The sequence below is a fragment of the Elaeis guineensis genome, chromosome 4 (assembly GCF_000442705.2).
Source record: "Elaeis guineensis isolate ETL-2024a chromosome 4, EG11, whole genome shotgun sequence".
In the NCBI taxonomy this organism is placed as follows: Eukaryota; Viridiplantae; Streptophyta; class Magnoliopsida; order Arecales; family Arecaceae; genus Elaeis; species Elaeis guineensis.
In genome coordinates this window covers 26295736-26322663 of record NC_025996.2, presented here as the reverse complement: position 1 = coordinate 26322663, position 26928 = coordinate 26295736, and the positions used below count along the sequence as shown (strand labels likewise).

The 26928-nt window shown below is 35.8% G+C and overlaps 2 protein-coding genes across 8 annotated transcripts; one reads left to right on the top strand and one right to left on the bottom strand.

Annotated features, from left to right (window-relative positions):
- Positions 1–3841: 3841 nt before the first annotated feature.
- On the top strand, positions 3842–13765 carry LOC105043276 (probable cinnamyl alcohol dehydrogenase 1). Of its 4 annotated transcripts, none has more exons than XM_029264039.2 (8): positions 3847–4011; positions 5142–5241; positions 5360–5696; positions 6184–6297; positions 10119–10349; positions 12202–12487; positions 13108–13258; positions 13386–13765. In XM_029264039.2, exons 4-8 carry the CDS (start codon positions 6263–6265, stop codon positions 13580–13582), a joined length of 900 nt encoding a protein of 299 aa, XP_029119872.1. In that variant the 5' UTR covers positions 3847–4011; positions 5142–5241; positions 5360–5696; positions 6184–6262; the 3' UTR covers positions 13583–13765. The 4 variants fall into 4 exon arrangements, with proteins under 4 accessions (XP_010919063.1, XP_010919062.1, XP_029119872.1 ...); XM_029264040.2 differs by having other exon boundaries at positions 5136–5241; XM_010920761.4 differs by lacking the exon at positions 5360–5696 and having other exon boundaries at positions 3842–4011.
- A 1615-nt stretch (positions 13766–15380) lies between these two features.
- On the bottom strand, positions 15381–26928 carry LOC105043277 (protein MOS2). 4 transcript variants are annotated; one of them, XR_012140807.1, is made up of 3 exons: positions 25301–26928; positions 20762–20869; positions 15839–16156 (listed from the first exon to the last, which is right to left on the bottom strand). XR_012140807.1 is itself a non-coding variant. In XM_010920763.4 (2 exons), the coding sequence occupies exon 1, from the start codon at positions 26782–26784 to the stop codon at positions 25345–25347; it is 1440 nt and encodes a 479-aa protein (XP_010919065.1). In that variant the 5' UTR covers positions 26785–26928; the 3' UTR covers positions 15381–15735; positions 25301–25344. The 4 variants fall into 4 exon arrangements, 2 of the variants coding, with proteins under 2 accessions (XP_010919065.1, XP_010919064.1); XR_012140806.1 differs by lacking the exon at positions 20762–20869 and adding an exon at positions 19691–19921; XM_010920763.4 differs by lacking the exons at positions 15839–16156; positions 20762–20869 and adding an exon at positions 15381–15735.

Sequence of the window (26928 nt, the reverse complement as noted above, 5' to 3'; positions counted from 1 at the left end):
TTTTTTCTTTCTTTCTTTCTTTCCTCCCTTTCTTTTTTTTCTTCTTCCTTCCTTTTTCTTTATTCTATTATCTTCTTTTCTTTCTTTTCTTACTCCTTTTGTTCTACCATTTGAATGGGTGATGGGTTTAGATAAAGCTAGCATCATGTGGACAAGGTTAGAAAAGATAAAGATGGATAAAAATCATGTGACTTTTATCGGGAAGGATAAAGTTTAGTTACAAAAAGCCTTATTTGTGGAGGGAGACCAAAAAAATAGAATTCTATCGTGATGCTAGTGAGAAGATCAATAGATTAAGACTTGGACTATGATTAATCATAATACAAGATATATATGCACAGATGATGACTGATATAATAAATACTTTTAAATATTGAAGACCGCATAATAGGTTAAATAAAGAGAGGGGTTTAACACGAGTACGATAAATGAATTAAAAGGACAACAAGATATGATTATTGGTCTAATAGTTGATGCAGAATAGCTATACTAGTGAATATATGCTATCGGAGGATGGTTGTTTAGTATAAATAACTGGATACTTATTATGTTTCATATAAATAAGTGGAACTTGTACATTATATAGGATTCTTCAGTAATTTGATCAACCTTATCTTACCACTAGCTTTTATCTTAAGAGTAATGTTAATTTAGATCTTTACTACCGTTGCTTAGACTATACTCCTATCTATATCTATCTATCTCCTTCGAATGATGGTATCATCTGAACCCATACTAGTCTTATATCCTTTTTTGATCACCACCGATCTTTTCGACTACTCCAATGTTGGTAGCGCATTTGCATACCCATCTATTTCTTATTATTTGCCTTGTCATCTTTTCTATTAGCCAACAAATTTTATGATATTATTTGGAAGGACAAGAAATGAAATACATCAGTATTAATTTACTCAGTTATTATTAAAGTTCAATATCTATGTGCAATAAAAATTCGGCTGTTGAAGTATTTTATCAATTATAATTTATAATTTATTACATTATCATATTATATTTCAAAAAAAATTGAATATATATATATATATATATATATATATATATATATATTGCACATATATTATCTAATCTAATATATAAAACTGAAAATTTCAGTTTGCACTGAGCTCTCCATTTATCATAGGGATGTCTATATCAATGATGTCATTAATGTGGCCTTTATTTTGGGTAATAATCTAATAAATATATAAATATATGTATACTAAAGTTACCTCTCCATTCATCATGTGGACACTCATATTAATGATATCATCGATATGGTCTTTATTTTGGATAATAAATAGAGATCTTATATCTATTCTATTAATTATATATTTTATTATCTATTATATCTATTATCTACCAAAAAGAATAAAATGTGGCTCAACATGTGCTTAGCTCTCCATTCACCACATAAACACCCATATTAATAATATTATTAATATGATTCTTATTTTATAAAATAATTAGACTCTTATATCTCTTTTTTCTATTATATTTCTATTATCTATCCATTATATCTATTCTATATTATATTTCTAGAAAAAAAAATGCAAAAGCTGCATTCCACACATTGCACAGGTCGTATATTAGTGTGTGTATACATACTAAAATAGAAGCTTTGCTTGAACAAAGCTATCTATATGCTATGTCGATGCTCATATCAAATAGATTATTAATAGATCTCTTTATATTGTATAATAAATAGTGATCTTATTTAATATAATTTTTTATTAAAATATAAAATTATAAATCATTAATAAGAAGCTCATTATATTACTAAATCATATTAAGTAAATTTTTTTATTAGTATTACTAAACTAATATATAAATTAATGATGTTATTAATAATCATAATTACTTAATATATGTTGATATTAATAAAAAAATTTATTAGTTCATTATCTGCCCATATGTTGAGTGAATTATTAGATTATACTATTATTTTATAAATTTTTATTGTATTTTTATGATTATGATCTTACCTAAAAATGAAAATAGAACTAATAATGATCTTGCTATGTTGTATTTAAATATTTCCTAGATGCGATGCTTTTCCATTCCTTATCATACACAAATTGGATCATGATCTTATTATTTTATAATAAATTATTATTTTATTTTATTGATAAAATTATTAAAATTTTTATAATGATGATATATTATAATATTAATATCAATTTTATTTTAAAAATAAGTAGGCTCTTAATATATATGTATTTCTATTCTATTCTATTTATTTATTCTATTATATCTATTTTATATTGTATTCAAGAACAATTGGAAAGAAAAAGAAAAAAATTGCACCATGCAGGTCATTAGATTATGCTAATACTTTTTATTTTTTATTATATTTTATAATCATAATTTTACTTAAAAGTGAAAGGGTTAGCACCAATGGCCACACTATATCACAAATATCTCCCCTAGATGCAATATTTTTATTTCTTATTATACGTAAAATAGATTATGATCTTATAATTTTATAATAACACATTATTTTTCTATATTGATAGATGTATATATACTATTAGAATTTTGTATATTGACAGTATATCAAAATACTAATACAAAAAATTTATTTTAAAAAATAATTAGGCTCTTATATCTATTGTATTCTATTTTATTTTTATAATTTGTTATCTTATATATATTTAATATTGTATTTCAAAAGTAGTTGAAAAAATGAGAAAAAAACTATATCCCGTGTATCAACAGGTTGTATGCTAATATACATCAGCTTGTGCATAGCTCTCCATGTGCCATATAAATACTGGCATTAATGATGTTGATGTTAATATACTCAGACATCGTCAAACTCTATTTTTAAATATAATAAATATTAATGATATCGATTTATTTTTTAGATATTATTAAAATTTATTACTTAATATACAATAAAATTGGCTATTGAGACTTTTTATTAATTATAATTTATTATATTATGATATTATATTTTAAAAATAGTTGAAAAAAATCATTTTGCATAGAGCCTACATTAATGGCATCGATATCAATGATAAGAATTCCTACATGGAGGTTTAGCTTATGCAAAGTTCCCAGTTTGTTATTTGGATGCAAACATTGATGGTGAAAACTTCTATTCACTAACATACAGCATAAAATTGATTATTAAATTTTTTATTTATTATAATATCATATTATATTTCCAAAATAATAAAAAAAAAAAAAATAATGGATCTAATCCTAAACTCAGCCTCATGGAGCCGATTGTTTTAGGACATAATATCTTGGATGCAGTGCATCTCCGAGGATTCATGAAAGATCAGATTCGGATCCTTTGAATCAAACTCAATCCATTAACAAAATCACTCCATAAAGTAATCAGACATCAACTCCGGACCTCAACTGACCAAAATATTAATTCAAAAATAATTTGAAATAGATCAAGTTAAATGACTCTGCCAAAGACTCGTGTTCAAGTCTGAACTGATGACACTACTAAAGAAAACCAGATTGGATTGCCCAATCTTTCATAAAAATTGCTGAAGTAATACACAATTATTTGCAGAACAATTATACAGCTGATGTGTAACTCTGTAAATAAACTCCTAAATTCATAGCTTGTCATGTCAAGTTTCTGCACGAGATTAGAACTTCTAAAAAATTAAGCTATTTCAAGTCGAGTACTTAATGGGTTGACCCAACCCTTTTCTTTTCCTTTTTTTTAAAAAAAAAAAATTACAAACCGGTTTGCTTCTGGTCACCCGGATCCAGTTGCATCCATGCTTCCCTGTGGTCATAGTTTCCTTAACCTTACCGTCAGTGCACGACAACCCTGCCCATCCAACCTCCATCCGGTCCTCCAGTACATAGGAAGCCCCCATTCGGGTTTGCGAATAAAAGCAAAAAGCTTCCGCCGAGGTTGGTAGCATACCAGGATCGCAAAAGGAGAGGGAGGAGAACAAAAACCTCTCTCCCAAAGCACAGCAGCAGATTGCACCAAAAAAAGCACAGCAGCAGAGCCAAGTCGCCTGGCCGTAATCCTTCTCCTAGGTAATCGCATCTAACCGTCGATTTCTGTCTTCTTTGCTAGTCCGAGAATCTTTTTTTCTCTTTTTTTTAACTGTATGGATGTTCGTTAACGGTTTGCAATCTATTTTCCTGATTTTTGTTTGGTGGTGAAACTCGTATTCTTCGTAAATTTGTTCTTGTCGATTACTATCAATACTGAACTCATTCTTTCATCATCATCTACGAGTTCTCATATTATGCTTCCCAGGCGGGGATTTGGGGGCCAATTCTTTGTGTTTAACCCCACAAGTTGTCCAGGATAGCCACAAGATTTTTTTAAAAATAAAATCCTAGGAGTAATCAAATGGGTAGGACGTTTGAGTTCTTCTATCGGATAGTCTGAGATGGTTGACCTTATGGGGCACGGATGTAGGTTATATGTTTAAACAGAGCATTCCCAAAGTATTAGTTGTGCGCTAATAGATAGTTTGTTACAACAGTATTAAAAATTGCAGAGCAGTTGTTATATCCCAATCTGAAAGATCAATCTAAGAATTCTTTTCTTTACAAGATTTGACTGTGATTTTATTTTAGCGAATTCAGGTGGGATCTTAGCTCCCATTTTGTTTAGAAAAATGGTGTTACCATGTCCATCTAATCTTGCATGCTGCATTTGGGCGCATAAACATTCCAACTATATGCCCAAGCAACTCTTTTTTTTTTTAAATAAAAACTTTTTTGTGCGTGCACGCATATGTGTGTGTGTGACACACGCACACACGCGCGCATGCGCGCACGCACACACAGACACAGAGAAAGAGAGAGAGAGAGAGAGAGAGAGAGAGAGAGAGAGAGAGAGAACTTTCCTGACAAAAATATTTAATTCATATAAGAGAGAACTTTAAATTACAACGGCCAACCAGGAAGCAATATATAGTAGGCCTTTCCTGCTTGAGTTGTTGAGTAATGATTAAGATAAAGCTGGATCTTTGTCTCAATGGAAGGAAAAAGCTCATTACTTGGTGTGCCTGTTGCACAATTGTTATTATGTACATCTTAATATTTGTTACTTGAGTAAAATTTAATAATAATACTCTTTGTGGATATATTGGTATCCACTGCATGTCTGCATCACTCTACTGTTTCCTACATGTCCTTTTTTATAGTTGCAGGTATCTTACCAATGGACACTGAAATTGGTAGTGGAGATTGCCTAGCTTGGGCTGCAAGAGATGCTTTTGGAACTCTTTCACCTTACAGATTCAAGCGCAGGTGCACTTGATATAGTGCATGACTTCTTTCTTTTATTTTCCTTAGCAACAGAAAAGATAGATATAAGATTCTTGTATTTGCACATTATTTTTGACTGAACTTGTATTGTTGATTTCAGGTGGGCATCTTAAAAAATGGACATCTAAGATTATGCAATGTGATGTATGAAATTGTTTAACCGGGTAATATAGCTATTAATCAGACAGGTGCAGGGTTTTACATGCTGATGTAGTCATATGATTTTTTTCCCCCTTGGTGTTGTATATTTGCCATGTACTCTTCCAAATCTTAGCAGCACGAAACTTCACCTCGGGTGGTGGACTCGCTTCGGAATCTCTCTGGAAATTCATCCCTGTCACCCTCTTTCTAAATGATTCCCTTTTCAAAATAGTTTTAAGAGAACCATTTCCCAGCACCCGCACCCAAATCTGCTCCTACATCAGCACCCACTTCAGGTAACTAAGTTCCAAAGAACACTACAAGCTTGATTTGGATTCTGCTGAAAAATCGTATTAGTATTTATGTCATGAATCATAGCATATGTTTGTTATACTTTGTTGCTTTATCAACTTGTAACATGAGAACCAAGATAGTCCAAGTCTATGCTTCCAGGTAAATTGGTATTCTTTATTTGATTTTAAAATTTGTAAATACTATTTTTGTGGCCAATGGATGTTACCTCTTGAACCAAGCATTAGGGATACATGGATAATAATTGTAAAGGTGTTTAAAATTATATAAACTTCATAATGTTTCTTATGCAGTCTTCCAAGTTCTGACCGTGCATAAGAATTGTTCTAATTTATATCAATTAGATGGTTCTTGGTTTATTATGTTAATCAGTAGTCTTTTCTAAGATATGACTTAATCATGGTAAAATACTTGTCTCAAAACAACAGTTTTATCATGAACCGTTATTAAACTCCTCTTCAAGTCATGCAGAGTTGTTGGAAGAGATGATGTTCATATAAAAATAACACATTGTGGAGTTTGTTACGCTGATGTCATTTGGACTCGAAATATGGCTGGTGACTCAAAGTACCCATTGGTGCCTGGGTATGTTTTCCTTTACTCAACTATATTGCATAGTTTCCATTTGTCAAAAACTGTATTAGTAATGAGTGGATCTATCTGCTTGAAATTTTACTATCATAATGTCATACGTGAAATTTGCTTGTCCTAGCAAAAAAAAAAAAGAAAAAGCTTATAGAACTAGAAAGATTGCTTGATGGACATTTTAAAAATACATATTTTTTGAATGCTATTAAAGATACCTGTTCAATTCTATCATGGACAAGATTTTGACAATTGATATGTCAAAATATTATCTCTAATTTATAGGACAAAAGGTGGCCAATAGGATCTTTATGTGAACATGAACCTATCTATTTTACCAAAGAAAAAATATTTCTAGGATGTATGTACCTTCCTATGAACAAGTCATTAGAAGAAGCATGCTTGACATTTCTTCTTTGCTTTCTGTCAAGGTAAATTCATATACTTGCAATGACAAATATTTATGCTTATATACTTCATTCTGATTTGGTTGGGCCTGCCAAGTTTCAAATCAATAATTTTAGCTTGAGCTTCAAAATATCAGCATGAAACATAGAAAAACAATTGAAAAAAATATTGGGTAAATAAGGGGAAAAAGACCAAGATATCATCTTTTGTATAATTTTATAGCATATTATATTGTTTGTAATATTCAGATTTATGGTTTTGATGTTTTCAGGCTGAAAACTAAAAATATAAAGAATCATAAAAATCGATAAAACCAAGAAAAAATTCTAAATAATTATGTTACATTCAATTATTTAATATGATTTAATCCTTAAATCACCTCACCATGTTAATATCTATGAAAGTTAACTCTACTGCTCTACTGATATAGAATGACATATCAACATGAAAGAGGTCAAAAGCTACTGATATAGCATAATGTATCGACACATCTTTCTTCCTATCATAAGACAAGAGTCTATGATATCTAAAGCACCGAATATTATATATATATATAATTCCAATGGGCAACCAGGAAGCAATATCTGATCTATATGGCATTTGCATAATGTATCAACACATCTTTCTTCATATCATTAGACAAGAGTCTATGATATCTAAAGCACCGAATATGCATAAGGAGATTGTGCGTCCGAAGTTTAGAGCAATTATAGAGCAAGCCTTCCTTTGAACTAAGAAAAAGTATAATGATAAGGAAAGAAAAACAAAAATCTTTGTAAGGAAGACACGAATCTCCCAAGCAGAAATGCAAGTTAAAAGCTAATTTTGGTCTAGCCTTGGTGGTCCATAGCAGGTCCGAATTGATATGAGGCTAACAAGGTCCAGCTTGATCCAATTCTTTGTGTCGTAGACCTTTCCTAAACGAGGCCTGACATATGAGCCCTAACGAAGTTCAAGCCTACTAACACTCCTATGTGATGAAGCCAGTCCAAAAATTCTAACAAAAGAATTATGAACAGATGTCATGCCTACAGCTTCAAAGTTGGTGGGAAAGTTTGATAAAAATTTTCTCTTATTTTTGTAAAATGAATTTTGAAAAGTGAGATAAATGCATATGAATGAGAAAAATGAAACATTAAAGTAGTTTGGAAACATCGCAGCATATACTACTTAGGTAGGCCTATAATACGTGTAATTGAAGCATCCTCGAATAGGAATTATAAATTACCAGGGGAATGATTTTATGTTGCATATAATCTGAATAGGCCAACTAGATGAAGATGGGGAGTATAGCTTAGGAGTGGTTTGACATTGTAATTTAGCTGCTTGAAATGCTTAGAAATAAACTAGATGATTTGTATAGATCAAGGTTCACCAAATTGATACTGAAGGTCTTACCGATTGGCAACCGTTCGGAATGGTATGGGTCGTGGGTGTATCAAAACAGAGAGAGCCAAAGAGTGAGGAGGAGAGGGAGGAAAGGAGAGAGAGAGCAACAGAGGGAGGGGAGAGAGATCGAATCTGGTGAGAAAGAGGTCAAAAGCTAGAGAGGCTCAGGTCCAGTGTGAGAGAGAGGGAGAGAGAGAGAAAATTACCTGGCTGATGACCTTACTGTCGTTGTTGTCATCATACGTTGTCATCATCAAACCAAGCAAGGACCGAGGGATTTCAGGGTTAGGGTTTCGAAATGGTTGAGGGGCAAATGAAATGAAGAGAGGTGAGTTAGGCAATTTTATATTTTGAATCAAACGGGAGGCTTGAACCATGCTGGTAACCAACCGGTCTGGTTAGATATGCCCCGAATCGGCTAGCTTAATATGGTTTGGCTAATCTTGGTACAGATAGCATCCCAAACAAATAGATTGTGAATGCTTAAGTGTGAAGTGGATTCTTAAGCATGCCCCCCGACACACAAAAAAAAAAGAGTACTTGGTGGATTGAATAGGGTCATTTTCTAAGAGGTAATGAAATGAAGTATCAGATATTTTTGAATACCATCCATTTGACAGTAACCTTTAGGACTATGAACAATCTTCCACCTAATTCTAAGGCATTGTTCGTGGAAAATATGCTTAATATCGAGTTATAGAGTGTGTTGGGTCAATGCTGAATTTAAAAGAAAAGAAATTGCTCTACTAATGCACACATGTTTTTCATGATGAATCCTGCATCTTTGGTTTAAAACTATAATTTAAAATTTTAGATAGTTATACAAGCTTTTGTCATTTCACAAAAATGAGATGTTGAGAATATGCTCAGTTTTGTTGCCATTGTTGGGACTCTGGGAATTTCTGTAAATGCTGTTACTTATATAAAGTTTGTGGGAAACAAGTATTTCTGTGTAGACTGATTCTCATCATACTGGACTAAGGAGATTAAGGAGACATGATTAAGTTTTTAAACTTTAAAAAATAAATGCACATGCAAGAAATAAAACTCCATCAGAATGTTAGATAGAAATTTAATATATTTCAGCAATTTGGTAGAGAGTCTTGATACAAGTTGTATGATATGAAAGATCAGTACATAATCAGTTTGCTTAGGTCAACTATCATGCAGTAATAGGAATTAAATTTGAAGTTTGAAAGACATGATGGGAAACTCAGCGAACCATTGAGATTGATTCCTAGATTGATAGGTCTGAGATGGACAACTACATTCAAGGTAAGGTTAGCATACTTCAGTGATCATGATACCTCTTGGTTACCATCTAGTCATGAGTCCTTACCCCCTCCAGGGGAAAAAGTAGGCACTTGATTTCTGATTAGAAAAATATTAAAAATTGGAAACTTTAGAAGCATACTTATTACTTAATGTTGGTTAAGGTTCTGGGTATGAGATTGCAAGCACAAAAATGTTTTTTATGTGCACTATAAGTTGAAAGAAGTTTTATTCCATACAATAAAAGCTGCAAGTTCTCACTGCAAGAAGCTAGCACAATATACAACATATTGCCCTTAATATAAAATGGACGTTGTTTTTTCTTTTAAGAAGCAGTTATACTCAAGGAAAATGTCATCGTGTCCAATTGCCTTCCATCATGTGAGCTTTAATAGACCAATCTTGATTCATTCAATGAAAGAAGAGAGATTAGCGGAGATATATATGATGTCTGAAATAACTGTAGCATACAAAATGCAGTACAGCTTTTCCTATTTAATTTTTTACAATACACTACTAACTTAAATAGAGCAATTGTGTTGATGATTCACAGTCTTCATCAGAGAGAAAAGATGAAAACTGCGATATATATAAAAAATGACTTCTTTGTTTCCAAAAGAATGTTGAAATACTGGAAACAATTTCAACAACATAACAGTATGTGTTACTTATTATATTTCTTTATGAGATTATCAGATAAATTTTCCAAGATTTTGTATTTATATTTTAATAGTTGGCTATCTATGTTTCAGGCATGAGATTGTTGGGCTTGTCACAGAGGTTGGTTCCAGTGTTAAAGGTTTCAAAGTTGGTGACCATGCTGGTGTTGGCACGTATGTTGATTCATGTGGAGAGTGCGAGTATTGTAATGATTTTGTAGAAGTTCATTGTTCGAAAGGATCAATTTTGACTTTCAACGGCCTTGATTCAGATGGCACTGTCACAAAAGGGGGATATTCCAGCTACATCATAGTTAAGGAGAGGCAAGTTACTTGTCCTCGGCTGAAATTTCTTCATTTATGTTATAGACTAATTATATCATAATACAAAAGCATGGCAAATAATGACGATAAGTATATTTTTTATATGAAATGCAAGTTAAAGTCTTCTTGACAATCTAATTTTATTATGTGTTTCTCTTGGAATACATCAACTTTGCTGATTGTTGAGCTTTAAAATGTTAGATGTGGTTCTTATTTAAAAGTTTCACGGTCCTTGTGTTTTCAAGATGACCTATTTAATGGGATGTGTTTCTCTTGGAATACATCAACTTTGCTAATTGTTGAGCTTTAAAATGTTAGATGTGGTTCTTATTTAAAAGTTTCACGGTCCTTGTGCTTTCAAGTTGACCTATTTAATGGGAAGTATGTAGAAGAAGTTTTGCGGAGCACTAACAACCTTTCGATGATGCTAGTTCAGTAGAACTGAATGTAGACTGCAGCATAAGTTGTGGTGGATGAGTGTGTTGACATGGAACATTCTGTGATTATCAGTCCTGCCATATTGGATATGTCATACAAACAAGCAGAGTGATATCAAAGATTTATTAATGAAGTTTGGCACAGTAGATCAGTCCAACTGGTTTTTTTGAATGTTGTGGTCTTTGGATGTCACTGAGAGATTAGAGAAAATTTTTTGGACTGCAACTAAAACAATAGCTGATAAATGTCAGATCCTAAATCACCGGTTAATAGAGTATTGACAGTCCTCCTGTATAGGATGAGCATTGCACACGTGCAAGCATTAATTTGAATATGTGACAAGGCAGTAGGAATATAATCAGAGAGGAGTGCATCTAAGGAATTCTAGGCATTGCATCAATTGTGGATGAGTTTATAGATTATAGACATCTGCTGCTGCTTTATTTGCTTTAAGAGATCAGTCAAATCCTAGTTTAGCATTCCAGATGATAGTGAAACAAGCATTGACATAAAAGGGAACATTGTGAAAAACTGGTGGGAATATTTAAACTGGCACTTGAGGGTTAGCTTTCAGATATTGACCATCAAGAACCTTAAGGCATGGAATGTATCAAACTATTGATTTTGGATGACATCATTATGGTAGATAGCTGGAAGTTTACATGTGTTAATTTACCTAAAATATCTTGGAGATTGACTAGAACACCACCAATGCTGGTCCCAGCCCAATAGAAGAGGTAAAGGATAGACATTAGGTTCATAGGCAGTTGGAAGTAAGAAGCTCAAGTTATGAAATGAAACCTAATTTGATATTTGTAAGTGTTAGAATGTCTGTAACTAATGCTGGTGTTGCTTGGCCATGGATGCAGCAATTAGATCAAAAACATATCCAAGGGTTTGACTCGAGAAGTGGAAAAAACAGTATATGGGGAACCATAGAAATGGAAGTAATTTTAACTAGATATTATTCATTAAATTCTTCCAATATGGATGTACTTTTATCCAAACTTCCAAATTAATTCAAGAATATAAGAAACATGAATACTCTACAAGGCTATTCTAATCCTTGGTCAGTTTCTAAAAGGAACAAGAGCCCGTTTCTAATAGTATTATTGTGGGCCAAACTCATTTTTGGAAGAGTCCAACTCTACTCCACTTTCTAAAAGCCAAAACTGAAAATTTTGATAACTTGATGCATATTTAGCACATTCAACACAAATTCTTTGTGCTGGACCAATCATCCATGCCAAATTGATGACTTCAGGAAGTAATATATTGGAGAGGTTAGGATACTGCAGCAAATGACAACAAAATGGATGACTTATAAGATGTCATAGGCATATGCAATGAATATTTAGTTGCACATTAGCCATATGTGCTGATGTTTTCTGTTTTATTGGTTGGGAGTGGATAGGTACTGCTACAGGATACCTGATGGCTACCCATTAGCTATGGCAGCACCTTTGCTGTGTGCTGGAATCACAGTGTACACTCCCATGATGCGTCATAAGATGAACCAACCTGACAAATCTCTTGGAGTCATTGGGCTAGGTGGCCTTGGTCACATGGCAGTGAAGTTTGGAAAAGCTTTTGGTTTGAATGTAACAGTGTTCAGTACAAGTGAATCCAAGAAAGAAGCAGCACTCAAACTTCTTGGAGCAGACAAATTTGTGATCTCATCAGACAAGAAGCAGATGGAGGTAAATACAAATTGATGTACATCTTTAACACACCTTTCTGTGGCTCAAGCTGCTTATTCAAGTTTTAGGGAGTGTTAAATATAAAGTACGTCATTCTCTATGAATTTGTGGTGAAGTAACTTAAATTTCTATTGTATGGTCCCCAAAACTTTACTCGATAGATAAAGCTATCAAATTATCACATTTTCCTGTTTTTTCCTTAATAGTTTTTTAGTTCGTGCTGTAGCACAACAACGACAATTCAATGGGATGAACTTGTGGTCTCTATTTAGAATTATGTTTCATACTAAGATTCTTCTGTTTAAATCATTAGCCTTTTTGAGTTTTTTTTTTTTTTTGGGAAAGAAAACCCTCTGTTTATTTTGAAAAGAAATATATGGACTTCCATCATTTGACTGTTATGTGTTGCAATGACCAGAAGAATCCTATCTAAGCATACAAAATCATGTATATTTGAATTATCTTAAAATCATTCATTATTTCTTTTTCTCTCGGGAATCATAGACACTTTTGTCATGAGAAAGGTAATCAAGTACTGTAGAGATCACTACTACAGCTAACTGATACTTTTGTTTCATGGCTTTGTTCGCTGCTGGCTTCTAATTTAGTCTTTGTTGCAGTCCATGACAAATTCCCTGGACTTCATCATTGACACTGCTTCTGGTGATCACCCCTTTGATCCTTACTTGTCACTGCTGAAGGTTGGTGGAGTTCTAGTCCTAGTGGGCTTTCCTAGTGAAGTCCGCCTGCATCCTGGAAGTCTTAGTTATGGTATCTTCTTGTTCTTGAAAAGAAATTTTTCATTCTAGTAGTCCTTTTTTTTTTTTTTCTTAAGGCAAGAAATTGCGATATTGGCTCCAAGTTCTTGCCATGTTTAATGACAAATTACTTGTGGTAGGTTCAAGAACTATTGCTGGTAGTTTGACCGGTGGTACCAAAGAGACACAAGCAATGCTGGAATTCTGTGCAGCAAACAAAGTATACCCAGAAATTGAACTCATTAACATTCAGTACATAAATGAGGCACTTGAGAGGCTTGTAAAAAGAGATGTGAAGTATCGTTTCGTGATTGATATTCAAAACTCTCTCAAGTGATGATGCAAAATAAATAAGCAACTGCATGGAGCGTCTCCAGGCTTATATAAGTCACTGTTTATGCGTTTTCAGAAATATCGTCACTTAATAATGATATTTTTGTAACTCCTTGTGCACAAACATGTTTAAATTTTGAGCTTTTGCTGCCACTTTTTCACATTTATATAAATAGTTATGTTTTTATGTTTTCTTTGTTTATGGATTGTGTTATTTGTTTTATTCTTTACATCCTCCGAATTTTGTTATTAAAAAGGCTTTTGGACAGAATTCATATTTTGCAGGATTGTAAATTTAACATTCTATAGTTTGAGGTTCTTCTGTTTATCCTGGATGACAGTGGAAAAAAAACAAAAAAGAAATCCTCTGTTGGCTGTGCCCGAGGCATGTCTGCAGATTGCATTGAGTAAATTTGTGAGACGACAAAATATGGCTCCTCTAAAATGTGATCAGCAATTAAATCAGTAAAAGCTCCAACACCTGATGAGACATGGAAGCTTAGACTGCACGTTTTGTCACTAGGATTTTGTCACTAGCACTCACCCATTAACGCTACACGGTGCTGAAGGACAGCATTTTTTTTTCCTGATTTTTCTTTACCATCTTTTCTGTTAATCTGCAAAAGAATTCAAGTTAACACCTGGTATTTAACGTCCAATGTATGGCTTCCCAAAAGTGTATCAGAAAAATATTTACTTGAATCTTCAAAAGAAAAGAAAAAAGAAATATTTACTCGTCCAGGATCGTAGTCATGATAATTCCATCCGGTCTACCGTTGTAACAGCGTGCGACATCTTACACAAGCATCACTCATTTCATTAGCAAATATCTTTATTTTTTATTTAGTGACTAATCAAGAAAATAATTGATTTTTGAAAAAAAAACTAAAACTGAAAAGAATTGATACCATATCAGTTTGATACTTCAGCTCATATATTGAACCGAACTTTGATATCATACCAGTAACTTTCTGATATAATATGATACAGTCAGTACAGGATGGTACAATATAATCGACACGGGAAAGTACAGTTTGATACAGCAGACCTTGGAGAAAAGCCAATTTTCTCCCTCTAATCCTGCCATGGTTATTTTCCTCTGAAAGCATTGCTTATGTGCGGGAAAATAACAAATCTGATAGTCACTGAGAAAAAATTAAGAACATTGCTGTCCATCCATTGGGATCATAATTTCCCAACGATGCTTCTTGATTTAGTTTCCAAACAGTGCTCTTTAATTTCCTATAAGCATTAGTGGAGCCTGGCTTAACCTTTCCTAGCCAAAATAAATAAATAAATAACCAAAAAAATTAATAAAGCATCCTGAATGTTGGATGAAAAAACGGGAAAAGTATAATTTAACAAAGACAATAATGTCAAAGTGAATGTATAATCAAATTAGGTTAAAAATGTTAAGTCCACGGAGTTACAGATTTCTGCAAAGTTGATACAAGTCATAGAGAATAGAATAAGTCATATGAGCTTGTACATTTAAGATATCAAGGCATGAGTACCCTGACCTTTGTTTAAGTAGAAAATAAGAAAGCCTAAAAGGCATGAATGAAAATTGTGAAAATGATGTAAATAAATAAATAAACAAAAAATAATAAATATAATACAAATTAGATTACTTGGCAAATGAGGATTCTTATGGTACAAGGTCTACCGATTATGGCTATATATTGATTTGAACTTTGGTGGAAAATGCCTTGAAACTGACCGGTCCTCATGATCTACGAGTTCGAGTTCTCTGATAACAAGCTGGAAAGATAGCAGGTAAACTAGTAATTAGCTAAACAGTATGAAACAAGCGTTGCAACTAAAGGATTGGCAACTTTACAGAGAACCGTGTTCCCAACACTAAAACAGGATAGGATTGAGTTAATACAGCAGTCCAATTATCCATAGGATAGCATATGACATCAATTTTCTTATTATATTGCTACATGTAATCATGTCATGGCTGTTTGTACTCTTACAAATCCGTAGGAGCATCTAATTGCTAGTTGAGGACTCCATGCATCTCAAGCATGTCAAAAGATAATAGTAAGCTTGTGATGACTAAGAATTCTTTGCAAAGGCTTCTGGAACTAGCTCTCATAAATATCATATTCTTTTGGTTCCAGATTCCCAACCAAGCAAAATCAGATATGGAACCTGCTAATTCAACAACTGGATATTAGGTTAGATACATCAATGAGTGCAAGAATACCTACTGAAAATCAAAATACCATTACCAATCAATATAAAACATTCATGCTGACACCAAAAAGCACCTCTTTCTGTCTCCAGTTTTAGTAATTCAATCTTGAAAAACAGAGACATGGTGATATTGATAACGGAATTTTATTTCTTAATACATCATCATCTCTCCTCCCACGCTGAACATCAATAATTAGAAAATAGTGATGATTTCTGCTTGGGATGATGGAGAGCAAAGAAAAATGCCACTAAGGCACCATATCAAATGTGCCCGATATGCATATTTGATCTCGATATATATCCTGATTATCTGAAAGAGATGCCAGAACTATGCACCACATTGCTGGATAATTTGCCAGAGCTCACCGCTCAGGATCTAAAATTGGAACAAGCAATTAGTCACCAAATGATGGAAAGACATGAAAGTTTTTTATATGTCAACTCAGTTATATGGCTGCAAAATTAAAAAGGAAAAGGAAGGCTAAATTGCAAAAATAAAAGACCATTGTACAAGGTGATGCAGACAAATTTCCTATCAACCTGCTCCTTTACCAGCCAAAGATATATAAACTCAAGTTTTCCATTATCATATTTATATGAATAAACTTTTAAATCATGAACACATGCAGCGTATATAAACTTAAGTTTTCTATAATCATATTTATATGAACAAACTTAAATCATGAATGCATACAACGTATGATACTTGAAATAATTTAAGTTATAACATAATGAGCCCAAAATAAGATGCAATGTAGGATCTCATGCACACCTTGAACTTGCCATGATCTTGCCAGATTTCAATGTAATTTTAACTTTATTAGCAGAAAGAACACAAAAGCATTGCATTGGCCTACATCTTGCTGCTCCCTTCCCGAAGACCATGCCCACAGGCATGTAGGCTTCTTTATCACATTTCCAAATACAAATATTTTAAGTTACATCTTCTGTGAACCTCCATTCCAACAAAAATCAACATAAAACTGAATGTGGAACTAGCAAATTTTAATGCTGGCTGATAATCTGAATTTAAGAACAAGAGGTAGTGTATTTTGTGATACCACTTTAAGAGAAACCACGATACCCCTCAGAGGACTCTGTTTTAAGGGTTCTGCAACATGCAGAATATGCATGTTGAAGCGGCATCTGGTATAGTATGGCACAATGGAATCCGCACATAGCCATTTCACAATCACATCAATGTCCACAACATATAGAACTAAAATAGTGAACAATGCTGGAAAAAAAGTAATAGCCATCTCTCTCCTATTTTCCTCACAGCCATCCTCTCATACCAGTCATGTGCATCACACATGCAGGTTCCATGAATGTCATAAGATTCATTTCTGAATTGTAGCTGGTACTTGATGGAAAAAGGAAAATGAGAGCTTCAAATGCTTCAACTACTAGAATTTTAGACAACAATTCATCTGGAAGCAAGAAAACAATATGCCGGTACAACTTTAGGCTCTTGGTATTTCCAGATGGGGCTTTCAGAAAACACTTGTGTTGCCAGGCAAGTTTGACAAGTGGCTCCAATAATCAGACAAATTACAGTGTTTTACAGTCACTTGTATTCTAAATTCCTTTTTAAAAGACCAAAAGGCCATATAGGAGCTAAGGATCAAACATATTTAGTGGCCTTTTTTCTTGGTTTCTGGAGTCCAAACGTCCCACCTAGGAGACCTAAATATGCTTTACTTAGAACATGGTTGCATCAGCCAACAAAATCCACTTAAATAGTTCTCTTTTTACTTGATGAGCATAATGAAATACCCATGAGAATAACAGAAGACAGATGGACCTAAGGACCACAAGATTGAGTTCAAATGAAGTTTATCTGCAAATAAAGCATATGAAGGTAAGGAGTCTTAGATTTCTAATCCATACCAAAGAAAAGAACACTGCATAAATATATAGCGATTAGGCCTGCCAACGACCAGATATGACCAAATCCAACCCAATTAGGTTGGGTTTAGGTTGCGTCTATGACATGAATGCCTGATTACACAGCCTTCCCTGGTTTCCAAACTCAGTAATCAGGTCAGAGGCTTGACTGTGTGTTCATCCAACCCTGGATTTAGTGCTGTCAAGGGTGCTCCAGGTGCTCACCTAGGTGCTCAAGAAACACGAGCAAGCCCCTGAGTGCCACAACAGTCCCTAGGTGAGGAAATTTTACTAAGGTGATGCCCAGACGAGCGCCTGCGACAAATCAAGAGGTGTTCAGTCAAATGCCTTTCCAATATTCAGCAGTCAGCTTCTTTTCTCTTTTTCTGCCTATTCTTCTAGGTAGTGTTTGGATACCCAAATTTTATTTCTGGAATAAGAATATGAAGCTATTCCTCCTTGTTATTCCAGATTTCTGTTTGGTTGGAAATCTGGTATTCCAGCCCTTATTCCAGTACAATTAATACAGTGTTATTCCTATGCCTAGATGGTGCTCATTAAAAACCTAGAATAAGCAATTCCATGGTCCATCATGGAATTACTAAACGAGGGTTGCCTGGAATTAGGGAGGGTTGACCAGAATCGCTAAACCAGGATGGCCCACCACCACTTTTTCACCTGTTTGGGGGAATAAGGTGGAATAAGCCCTTATTCCACCCAGAATTTGGGTATCCAAACACTGCCCTAGAGATTCAATAGCTTTTCCCTTTTTTTGCCTATTCTTCTAGAGATTCAATAGCTTTACTTTGACAATTACCTGGGTTTACCCAAGTCCTTATAAATAAAGGGCTACTCCAGCATGTTCAATGATTTTCGTTTTTGTGTTATGTTTAGTTTAGAAACAGCAAATATGTTTTAGGAAGTGGTATTTTGCTATCATGTTTGAATTTCAAAGCTGCTAAAGGGTGTCCAATGGTTTATTTTTGCTTACTTTGTTCAAAAACATATGATAATATAGGAAGTGGTATTTTGATGTGATGTTTTGAAAGATGTGAAACACAATATCTGATGTACAAGACAATTATGATTTTTGATGTTGAAACTTGAATAATTAACTTAATAATGCCTCTATTGTTTTTGGATGCATGGGATAGAAAAAAATATTTATTGAATGTTTTTTTATGTTAGTGACTTGCTTTCTTCAAGCAAACACCTTTTGGCATCTAGTGCCTCAGGCAATACAGGGTTGCTATTGCCTTAAGGTGCCTTTTGCTTTTGACAACATTGCCCAGATTACATGTATTATATAAAATTATAAATAAATATGACTTATATTCTTCCAATTTCCTTCCTCTGTCAAACACTCTTCTCTTGTCTTCTTCTCTTCCATCCCGGTCTGCCATCATCCACAGCCATCAACCGGTGACAGCATAGAGCAACTACTCTCTCTCTCTCTCTCTCTCTCTCTCTCTCTCTCCATGTGTGCGCATGCATGTGCATAGCTCAGCACCATCCTTAGCAGGCCACCAGCCATCCACCCTCAGCTCCTACTGCCCCACCCTAACCCCAATCCAAGCTTCCCTAACTCCAACATAAACCTAAAACCCTTACCTAACATTTATCCATTCCCCAATCCAACTAGCTTGCCCAAACCCTAACCCTGCTCAGATTGGATACATGGCAAGTTTCCTACTCAAAAATATTGCAAGTTTTTAACAAGGTAATTCCAATGCTCATAATCCAATTATAAACATACTTACATGTTTTCTTTGCCCATGGCACAGCTCAAGCTTTAAATAATTCTTTAATAACTTAATCTTATACGCTAGTTCAACAGTTATTGAGTTGAATTGTCAGCTATAAGTCATTTGATATCATGCATATGGGTGCTGAATATATCTTAAAGCAGTTTCCTCCTTGGGGAAAGACAACAGAACACTGAGAAAATCAGGTTAAGAGTATCTTGTATATGGATGTTGAGCATTGAAAATCCAAGTCAAAAACTATAAGCACTCCAACATACCACATTCCAATCATTTCATTTATCATGAAGGATGAAAAAGGAAAATGAAGAAGAAAACCGATCCTGTTTGCTCGTTCTCAAATGATGCTACCACTTTTATGGAGACGATGGAGCTTCCAAAATTTGTTCGAAGTACAGCAATCAAATGCAATGGGGACAAGACAAAGATCACAGAGTCATTTTTTGGCTTTTCTTCCCTTATTCATCACGTTTCTCTTCAATAGGTTTGTTCTGTAGTACATTCGTTATGAAGACATCAGCTTGTGATGTTACTGACTTCACTCTTAAGGGCAAAAAGCAATTCAGTTAAAGGGTGACCAAGGCACACCAAGAGATTATGCAGCTATGCAAGTCAAAACAATGATTCAGTTTGAATGCTTTACCATGTTCTCATATGATAGTGTGTGTGTGTGTGTGTGTGTGAGAGAGAGAGAGAGAGAGAGAGAGAGAGCACTGAACTTATGGCGTCTCCAACCAGCTCCAGAGCAGTTCAACTGGCTGCTCCGCCATTTGATACAGATGCATATGGTTATAGATATCTTCCTTTTTTCGTGTATTCTTTTACATTATTTAACATAACTAGCCTAAGTCTTAAAAACCCCTATATATACCTTACCTGTGTTACTCAAACTAATATTCCAGCAAGATAAAATGAGGGACAATAACAACTCTGATGGAAATAATTAGCTATATTTCTTGCTCGCACTAAACTGCAGGATTTATGTTGGGAAAGGAACTAAGGTTGATCTTACACATTATCGAGTTAAAAAACCCTAGTCCTAAAAAAAATAAAATAATACTCTTACAAAGTTTTGATATTCTCAGACGGTTAGATCCAATTCAAGACTTTTCTAGTTAAGTGGAATCACTAATTCAATTAACAAGGGGCTTTGTCAATACATTAAAGCAGCATCACGAAACACCATAATTCCAAATTGACAAAGAAAGAATTTAAAGGTCTCAACAGTAAACTATCCCATCAGACCTCACCTTGAAGAGATTCAATTATTCCACCTAGTCACATAAAGTAGAGAAACGTTCATGTAGGTTATTGAGGAGGAAGATTATAACCTTGGTCTTTTGAAATTGTTACGAGTGAAAAATAAGTTTTGGATTGATGATAAAGTTGCAAATATTGGTTGCATGAAGAAAAGGAACTTTGGTGAAGCAACTTCAAAACTGCAAGCCAATAAGTCCCAAATCAGCACTAATGAAACCTAAAAAACACAAATGGAGATGTCTAGAAGCACAAGACCAAGCTAGCTGCTAAAGACTTCAAGAATAGAGGGTGTTGATTACAAGGAAATGATTTCTTTTGTTTGTACGTAAGAACAGAATAATCATGGCATTAGTTGCCTATTTTGGCTGAATTGATCTACATTAATGTTAAGATCACCTTTTTCAAATAGGGCTCCACCAGAAGGATGCATATATGAAAAGTAATGAAACAGGAAGAACACGGTATACAACTGTAACCATGTTAACCATGGTATAATTAAATGGGTTAAAGACTTCACTAATGTATTGAAAGGATATAATCCTGTAAATACTTCATACCTTCCTAACACTTGCTTCATATAATTTATGCATTCATACTAATCTATAATGTCTCTCAGCTTATGCTGATAGAAATAACCGACTACCAGGGGATATGTTAAAAGGTTAAGACTTCAAATAATCCTGATTTGGGCCTCAAGAGGGCCCATATGAAGGAATAGTCTAGGAATGTTAATCTGGTATGCATCAGGGTATTTTACTCCCTAAATAAGCTTTTGTCAAAGCACATACGAGGAACTGACAACAAGCTTAATATGACTATATATTTCTTTTTCCATATATTATCAGGATATGAAGATTTGGTTCTATTTATATAGTCTAACATGCCCTCTTATGACTGGCTATCAACCTAACTGGCAGCCCATCTCCTTTTCATCTGCTCTTGGACCAGCACTGACAGTTGTATGGTTATGGTTACTGAGATTTGAAGGTTTCCCTGTATTTCTTTCATCTCCTAGGCATAAGAGCATAAAGGAATCAAAACTTAGTAGAGGATATTGTGTCATTCTGAGGCCAGAGAATGTAATTTTAATTTTGGTTTCAGCTGAGACACCAAGTTCAATTCCATTTCAAAAGTTTCAGCTCTAATGTCAAAAGTTTTAGACAAAAAATAAATAAATAAATAAATAAGGACTAAAGAGTCAGGAAATCTCTAAAAAAAAAAAAAGGAAAGAAAGAAAAAAGCAGAGGAATTCATGAAGCTTAGATCATTCTAATGTATGTTATATTGCTAGACCCAGTACATACCCTTTTCCCTGGTTTCATACTTGGGAAAAAAAAAAATCAAAAGCTACTATTTAAGATTACAGAAATCAAGAATTATGTGTCCCATCATTTCAAAGTGTAATATATTGCTTCATGACAAGCTAATAGATGGCGATCTAAACATCCCTGAGATAATAAGCACTATGATGGCCAAAACTCTCAGGATTTATTCTCTAAATCTCTGGTAGTTCCGATACTAAACGCTTCCAGTTCTTTTTAAAACTTGCAAATTTTATGTCTAGTTTTCGTAGATGCCTTTTGAAACTCAAGGGAATGAGGTAAATGGCAGAAGAGCTGCAGCGATTAAAACACTTTAATTACCAACCACAATTCTGGAGCAGTTTTGGCCAAAATTGACATGCCCTGATTTGGCAGCCACAACAAAAATTTCAAGCCATGGTTAGTCCAATGCAGTGTTCAAGATTTCTAAATAACTAATTATTCAGACATTGTTCCCCCCTCTCCCTTCCCCTCAATATTCTTTCTCTTCTTTCCTCTATTAACTTACTCCATCACACTGCTTCATTCTGTCTTCTTCCCTTCTATTATTCTCGCCGCTGACTTACTACAGCAAACATATGCAGCAGACCTAATCCGTCTAGCTGCACAAGTACTAAGAACAAAGCCTAAAACTCATTGCCACATCCAGTCCCCTAAGATCAACCTAAGCAACCCATTGCCAAAACCTAAAGGCCTAATACTGATTTTATTAGCTCAGATACCCAGATCCCTAAAGACTCTACCTATCCCTCCCAATTACAATTGTTAGCTCCTGACCTCAACTGCAATTTTTTTTATGTTGAGGAAAACGTCTCAAGATTTGGTCCACAATAAGCCTAGAACGAGATCCAGGATGACGAACGGAGTCCAACAAGCCCAAGAACAGTCCAAACGGAGTCCAAACGGAAGAAATATGCACGAAGGAGCAGATGGGAGTAGTTGGAGGGGCCCATGGGCCGGCAGAACAGGTGCCCGTGCGGCCCAGCATGCGAGCGCGAGCGCAGCCCATGCGTAAGCACAGCCCAGACCGCGCAGTGTATCGCGGTCCACTGCGGACCGCAGTCCATGGGAGGAGCGTGGACCAGCAGATGGTTTTCCAGCGGCTTCTCGCGGTCCATAGTGGACCAGCAGGCATTTCCGCAAGGTTTCTTGCGGTCTACAGACTTTTCCGTGGACCGATGCGCGATTCGACGGCCTGCAGTGCATGCGGGCATGATCAGAGTGATCAGGAACTTGATCTAATGGCTTGGAAAGTTTCTTGAGTTTTAATCGGAGTCCAGTCTTCGATCTGGACTCGGTTTGAAGCTTTTAAAAAGACTTGTGGCGAACAGAGGATAGGGTATCCGTGGTAGCAGCAGTCGGCAAAGAACCCTGTGGTTCCGCAACAGTAAAGAGTTGTGAGAGGCAAAGAGTCTCCTGGGTTCTAGTAAAAACTTTGTAAGGGTAGCTTCTAGTTGAGAGAGATTGTATATAAGAGTTGAGAGTGTGAGGATCTCTTCTTGTAGTTGTTATTTTTCATATTGAAGCTTTACATGCCCCGTGGAGGCGAGCCTTTTGGTTGATCCACGTACTTGATTGTTTTCTCTTATCTTGTATTTTTCTCTTCTTTCTTTCTCTTGCGGTATCTACACGTGATCGAGTGCAACGCGAGTGGTATCGAAAAAAATTCTGTGGTGGTGGTGTCCAACATTTTAGATAACCATAAACCCCTTATTTGCTAAGCTTTCTTAAAACTCTCCCCTCTATCATCCCACAAGTGACCTCAGATGCTCAGAAATTACAGCAGAGATCCAAAAGAAATCTATTAGAATAATCATCCAATTTGGTTGTCCCACCAAGTCTAACAACCAAAACAATAAACCTTAATGCATCATTCTTGCACTTCTTGACAATGCATATGCCAATGACATGAGATGGCACGTATGTCAATTGAAGACGATATTTTTAGCACATAGTATGGCCTTTTGTCGCAATGAAAAATAAAACAATTGACTTGAACACCCAAACGTTGTTGGTTTTTTGACCTGTTAAAACTTAAGTTCATGGCTACTTATATTTGTGATTGAAATAATTCCTCTAGAATTTGCTTTTCCCTGTTAATAGTCAAATAGTTCAGGTTTTCATTTTTTCTAAATATGATCCCTCCAAAGTCCGCCAACTTTTCAGAACTTTTATTTGAATGTCCCTTTGGTCTTTTTAATAGGAAGAAGTGTTTTCCTCAAAAGTATAAGTAAAACCAGTTCAAAGTTGTTGTGTCATATAACCATCATTTATATACAAAGATATACCTCATCTAGACTTCATAAACTTCAGCAGAATTTTTTATATTATTAGAAGCAACACCAAAAGTCATTGATGATGTAGACCAGTCTCCTTTAATGATGACATTTATCATCTAGTCTTTGAATAAATTATTACGTTAAGACCATATGACTTTTTCCAATAAAGCGAATTTAGAAACTAACCCTTTAATATACAAAGATATACCTCATCTAACTTATTTCAAGAAAGCTCTTTTTTTCCTTTTTTTTGGTTTTTTTTTTTTGGCCCCAGGGGGTGAGGGTGCTGTGAAGGGATGTTCCCAACATAAGAATATTTAACTGCTTTGAATTGTTACCAAAAGTTTGGAATCAATTTTCTTCAGGCCAGAAATGTTAAGTTTGGCTTGATTACAATATATCTTCTTCAAATACCTCAGATTCTTTCTTCCCTAAGATCCCATGTGTTGCAGTTTTGGCAATCTAAACCAGGGCTTTTCTCATGATCAAAAATTTCAAACTATCCATCCATAACTTTATCATTTTGCTTGAAGATACCATAAATATGCAAAGAAATTATAAAAGGTCTGTGGATAACATTTGGCCCACAATGTCATCATGTCCCGCATCCTCTCATCTTTGACCCTTTCTGTCTTATGATTGTTAGAACCTTTGATATTAAATTTTCATATACACAACCACAGTCTAAAAGGGAATATAACAAGTGTATGATATGTAGTTCACAGTCTAATTGTTGAAAGTACAATCAAGTATCCTGGACGGAAAATTTTTGCAAATGTTTTGTCTATCAACTTTGCACCAATCCATAAGGAATTGGATTCTAATTTTATAGTTCCTATCTGTGAAAGATAACTGAATTATGACGGAAATAACAAAACGATAGCATCAATTTTCTAGCTACTTCTTATTTCTAATTAAGTGATGCTCTGTTGCAAAGAATTCAAATGACTTAGGACAAGGGGGGAACAAAAACATAATTACCAAGAAATAAATGGATAGCAATAATTACCTCCGCCCAAAACAGTTGCTACTATGTTGTCAGCATTACAAGAATTAATGTCCAATATAGCTTGGATCCCCAGTGTACTCCGCGATCTGCTCCAGCCTCACAGTTATCAAAGCATGAGTGTCTGCATCCCTGACCACAGCTGTCTCATCTTCCTTGTTCCTCTCCACCAGGCTTCCAAAGACACCCTCGTGCTTCCCAGAGAGCACAAGGACCGGTCCCCCTCTTCTGGGCAGTGCAGTCTCAAGGATCTCCTGGTCCACTCCCTGCAACAGCTCTCTGCTGCCATCCATTGCAATATCACATGTGGTGGGGCCAACCACATCCACGACCTCCCCCTTCTGCAGAAACAGCTTACCTCCCATGAAATTCTCACTGATTATCCTAACTCTAATGTGATTCTTGAGCCATCGAACCGTTCTCCTCCTTTCCCCACAGCCACTGCTCGACCTCTGGTGCAAGTCCTTACCTTTCTTCACTTCCTCATCCCTACTCTTCTCTTCCCTCCTCTTGTCCCCTTTCCTCCTATCCTCCCTCTTGTCATCCTTATCCACAATCCTTAATTCATTCAATCTCCCCAAGAATTTCTCTTCCTTCTCGGAGCCCAACTCAACGACCATACCACCTTCAAGCTTGACCTCCTCTCCAGTCTCAAGCAGCTTCAAAAGGACCTTGGAGGCCACTGAACCCTTCAAAACCTTGCCTTTCATCCCAGTATGCCGTCCTGATATAACCCTAACAAACTTATCTTTCTCCTTATCCTTCTCCTGTTTCTCCTTTTCCTTCTCCTTCTCCTTCCGTTCCTGGGCAATCCATTGGCCCTTCCTCTTCTTGGGATCACTCGAGGAAGGGACATATCCCAACCCTTCGGTCCCAGCCCTCCGCTCATATAGGACGACCTTGGTATCCCCCTTGTTATTCCGGCCGATCCCCTTGCCCTCCGACCACCCATACCCAGCAAGAAGCGCAGCACCAAAGCCCTCGACCGGGATGTCGTTAAATTCGTCAAAGCCGCGATCTTCCGGGAGGTTCTTCATGTCTTCCTTGAATCTCCTCAGCATCGAGTCCTCCACCAAGGTGGCGCGGCAGCGGTCTCCGTCCTCCTCCTGGGATCTAGAATCGGCGGAGGCGGCGGCGCCGTTGGAGCGGAGTGTGAGGCCGTAGGAGATGTTGGAGGCGGGGGCGTCGCCGGTGGAGGTGTCAAGGACAAAGCGCGTTTCGGAGGCGACGGCAGCGGAGGGGTCATCGTCGGCGGTGGGGAGGGGGAGGTTCTTCATCTTCTTGGTCGGGTGGAGGTCAGCGTTGGGTATGGGGGGGATGACGAGCTTGGCAGGGGTGTCTAGGGTTTGGGCGGGGTCGAATACGGTGACGAATTGGGGCTTAGGCTCGACGTCCTCCGCCTTGCCGCCGCCATTGCGTACCTCCTTGGGGGGATTGGGGCGGGAGGTGGAGGAGGGTTTGGAGGAGAGGGAGAAGGAGAGCTTCATCTCTATTCGCGCTTCGGGAGAGAGAAGAGGATTAACGAAGGGGCGAGGGATTGGTAAAAAGGAAGAAGCAGCGTACTTCGGCCCGGCTAGGGCTGGCACAACTCGGAGCAGCAAAAAACAAAAAAGGAACAGCGCCGGACGGTT

What these genes read in the sequence shown, in the direction of transcription:
- LOC105043277 (XM_010920763.4), bottom strand. Translation starts at nt 26,784, where the DNA reads ATGAAGCTCTCCTTCTCCCTCTCCTCCAAACCCTCCTCCACCTCCCGC.
- LOC105043276 (XM_010920761.4), top strand. Translation starts at nt 5,153, where the DNA reads ATGGACACTGAAATTGGTAGTGGAGATTGCCTAGCTTGGGCTGCAAGA. An exon ending in AAGTACCCATTGGTGCCTGG is followed by an intron (nt 6,298 to 10,118) that starts GTATGTTTTCCT and finishes TCTATGTTTCAG; the next exon opens with GCATGAGATTGTTGGGCTTG. An exon ending in TACATCATAGTTAAGGAGAG is followed by an intron (nt 10,350 to 12,201) that starts GCAAGTTACTTG and finishes GGGAGTGGATAG; the next exon opens with GTACTGCTACAGGATACCTG.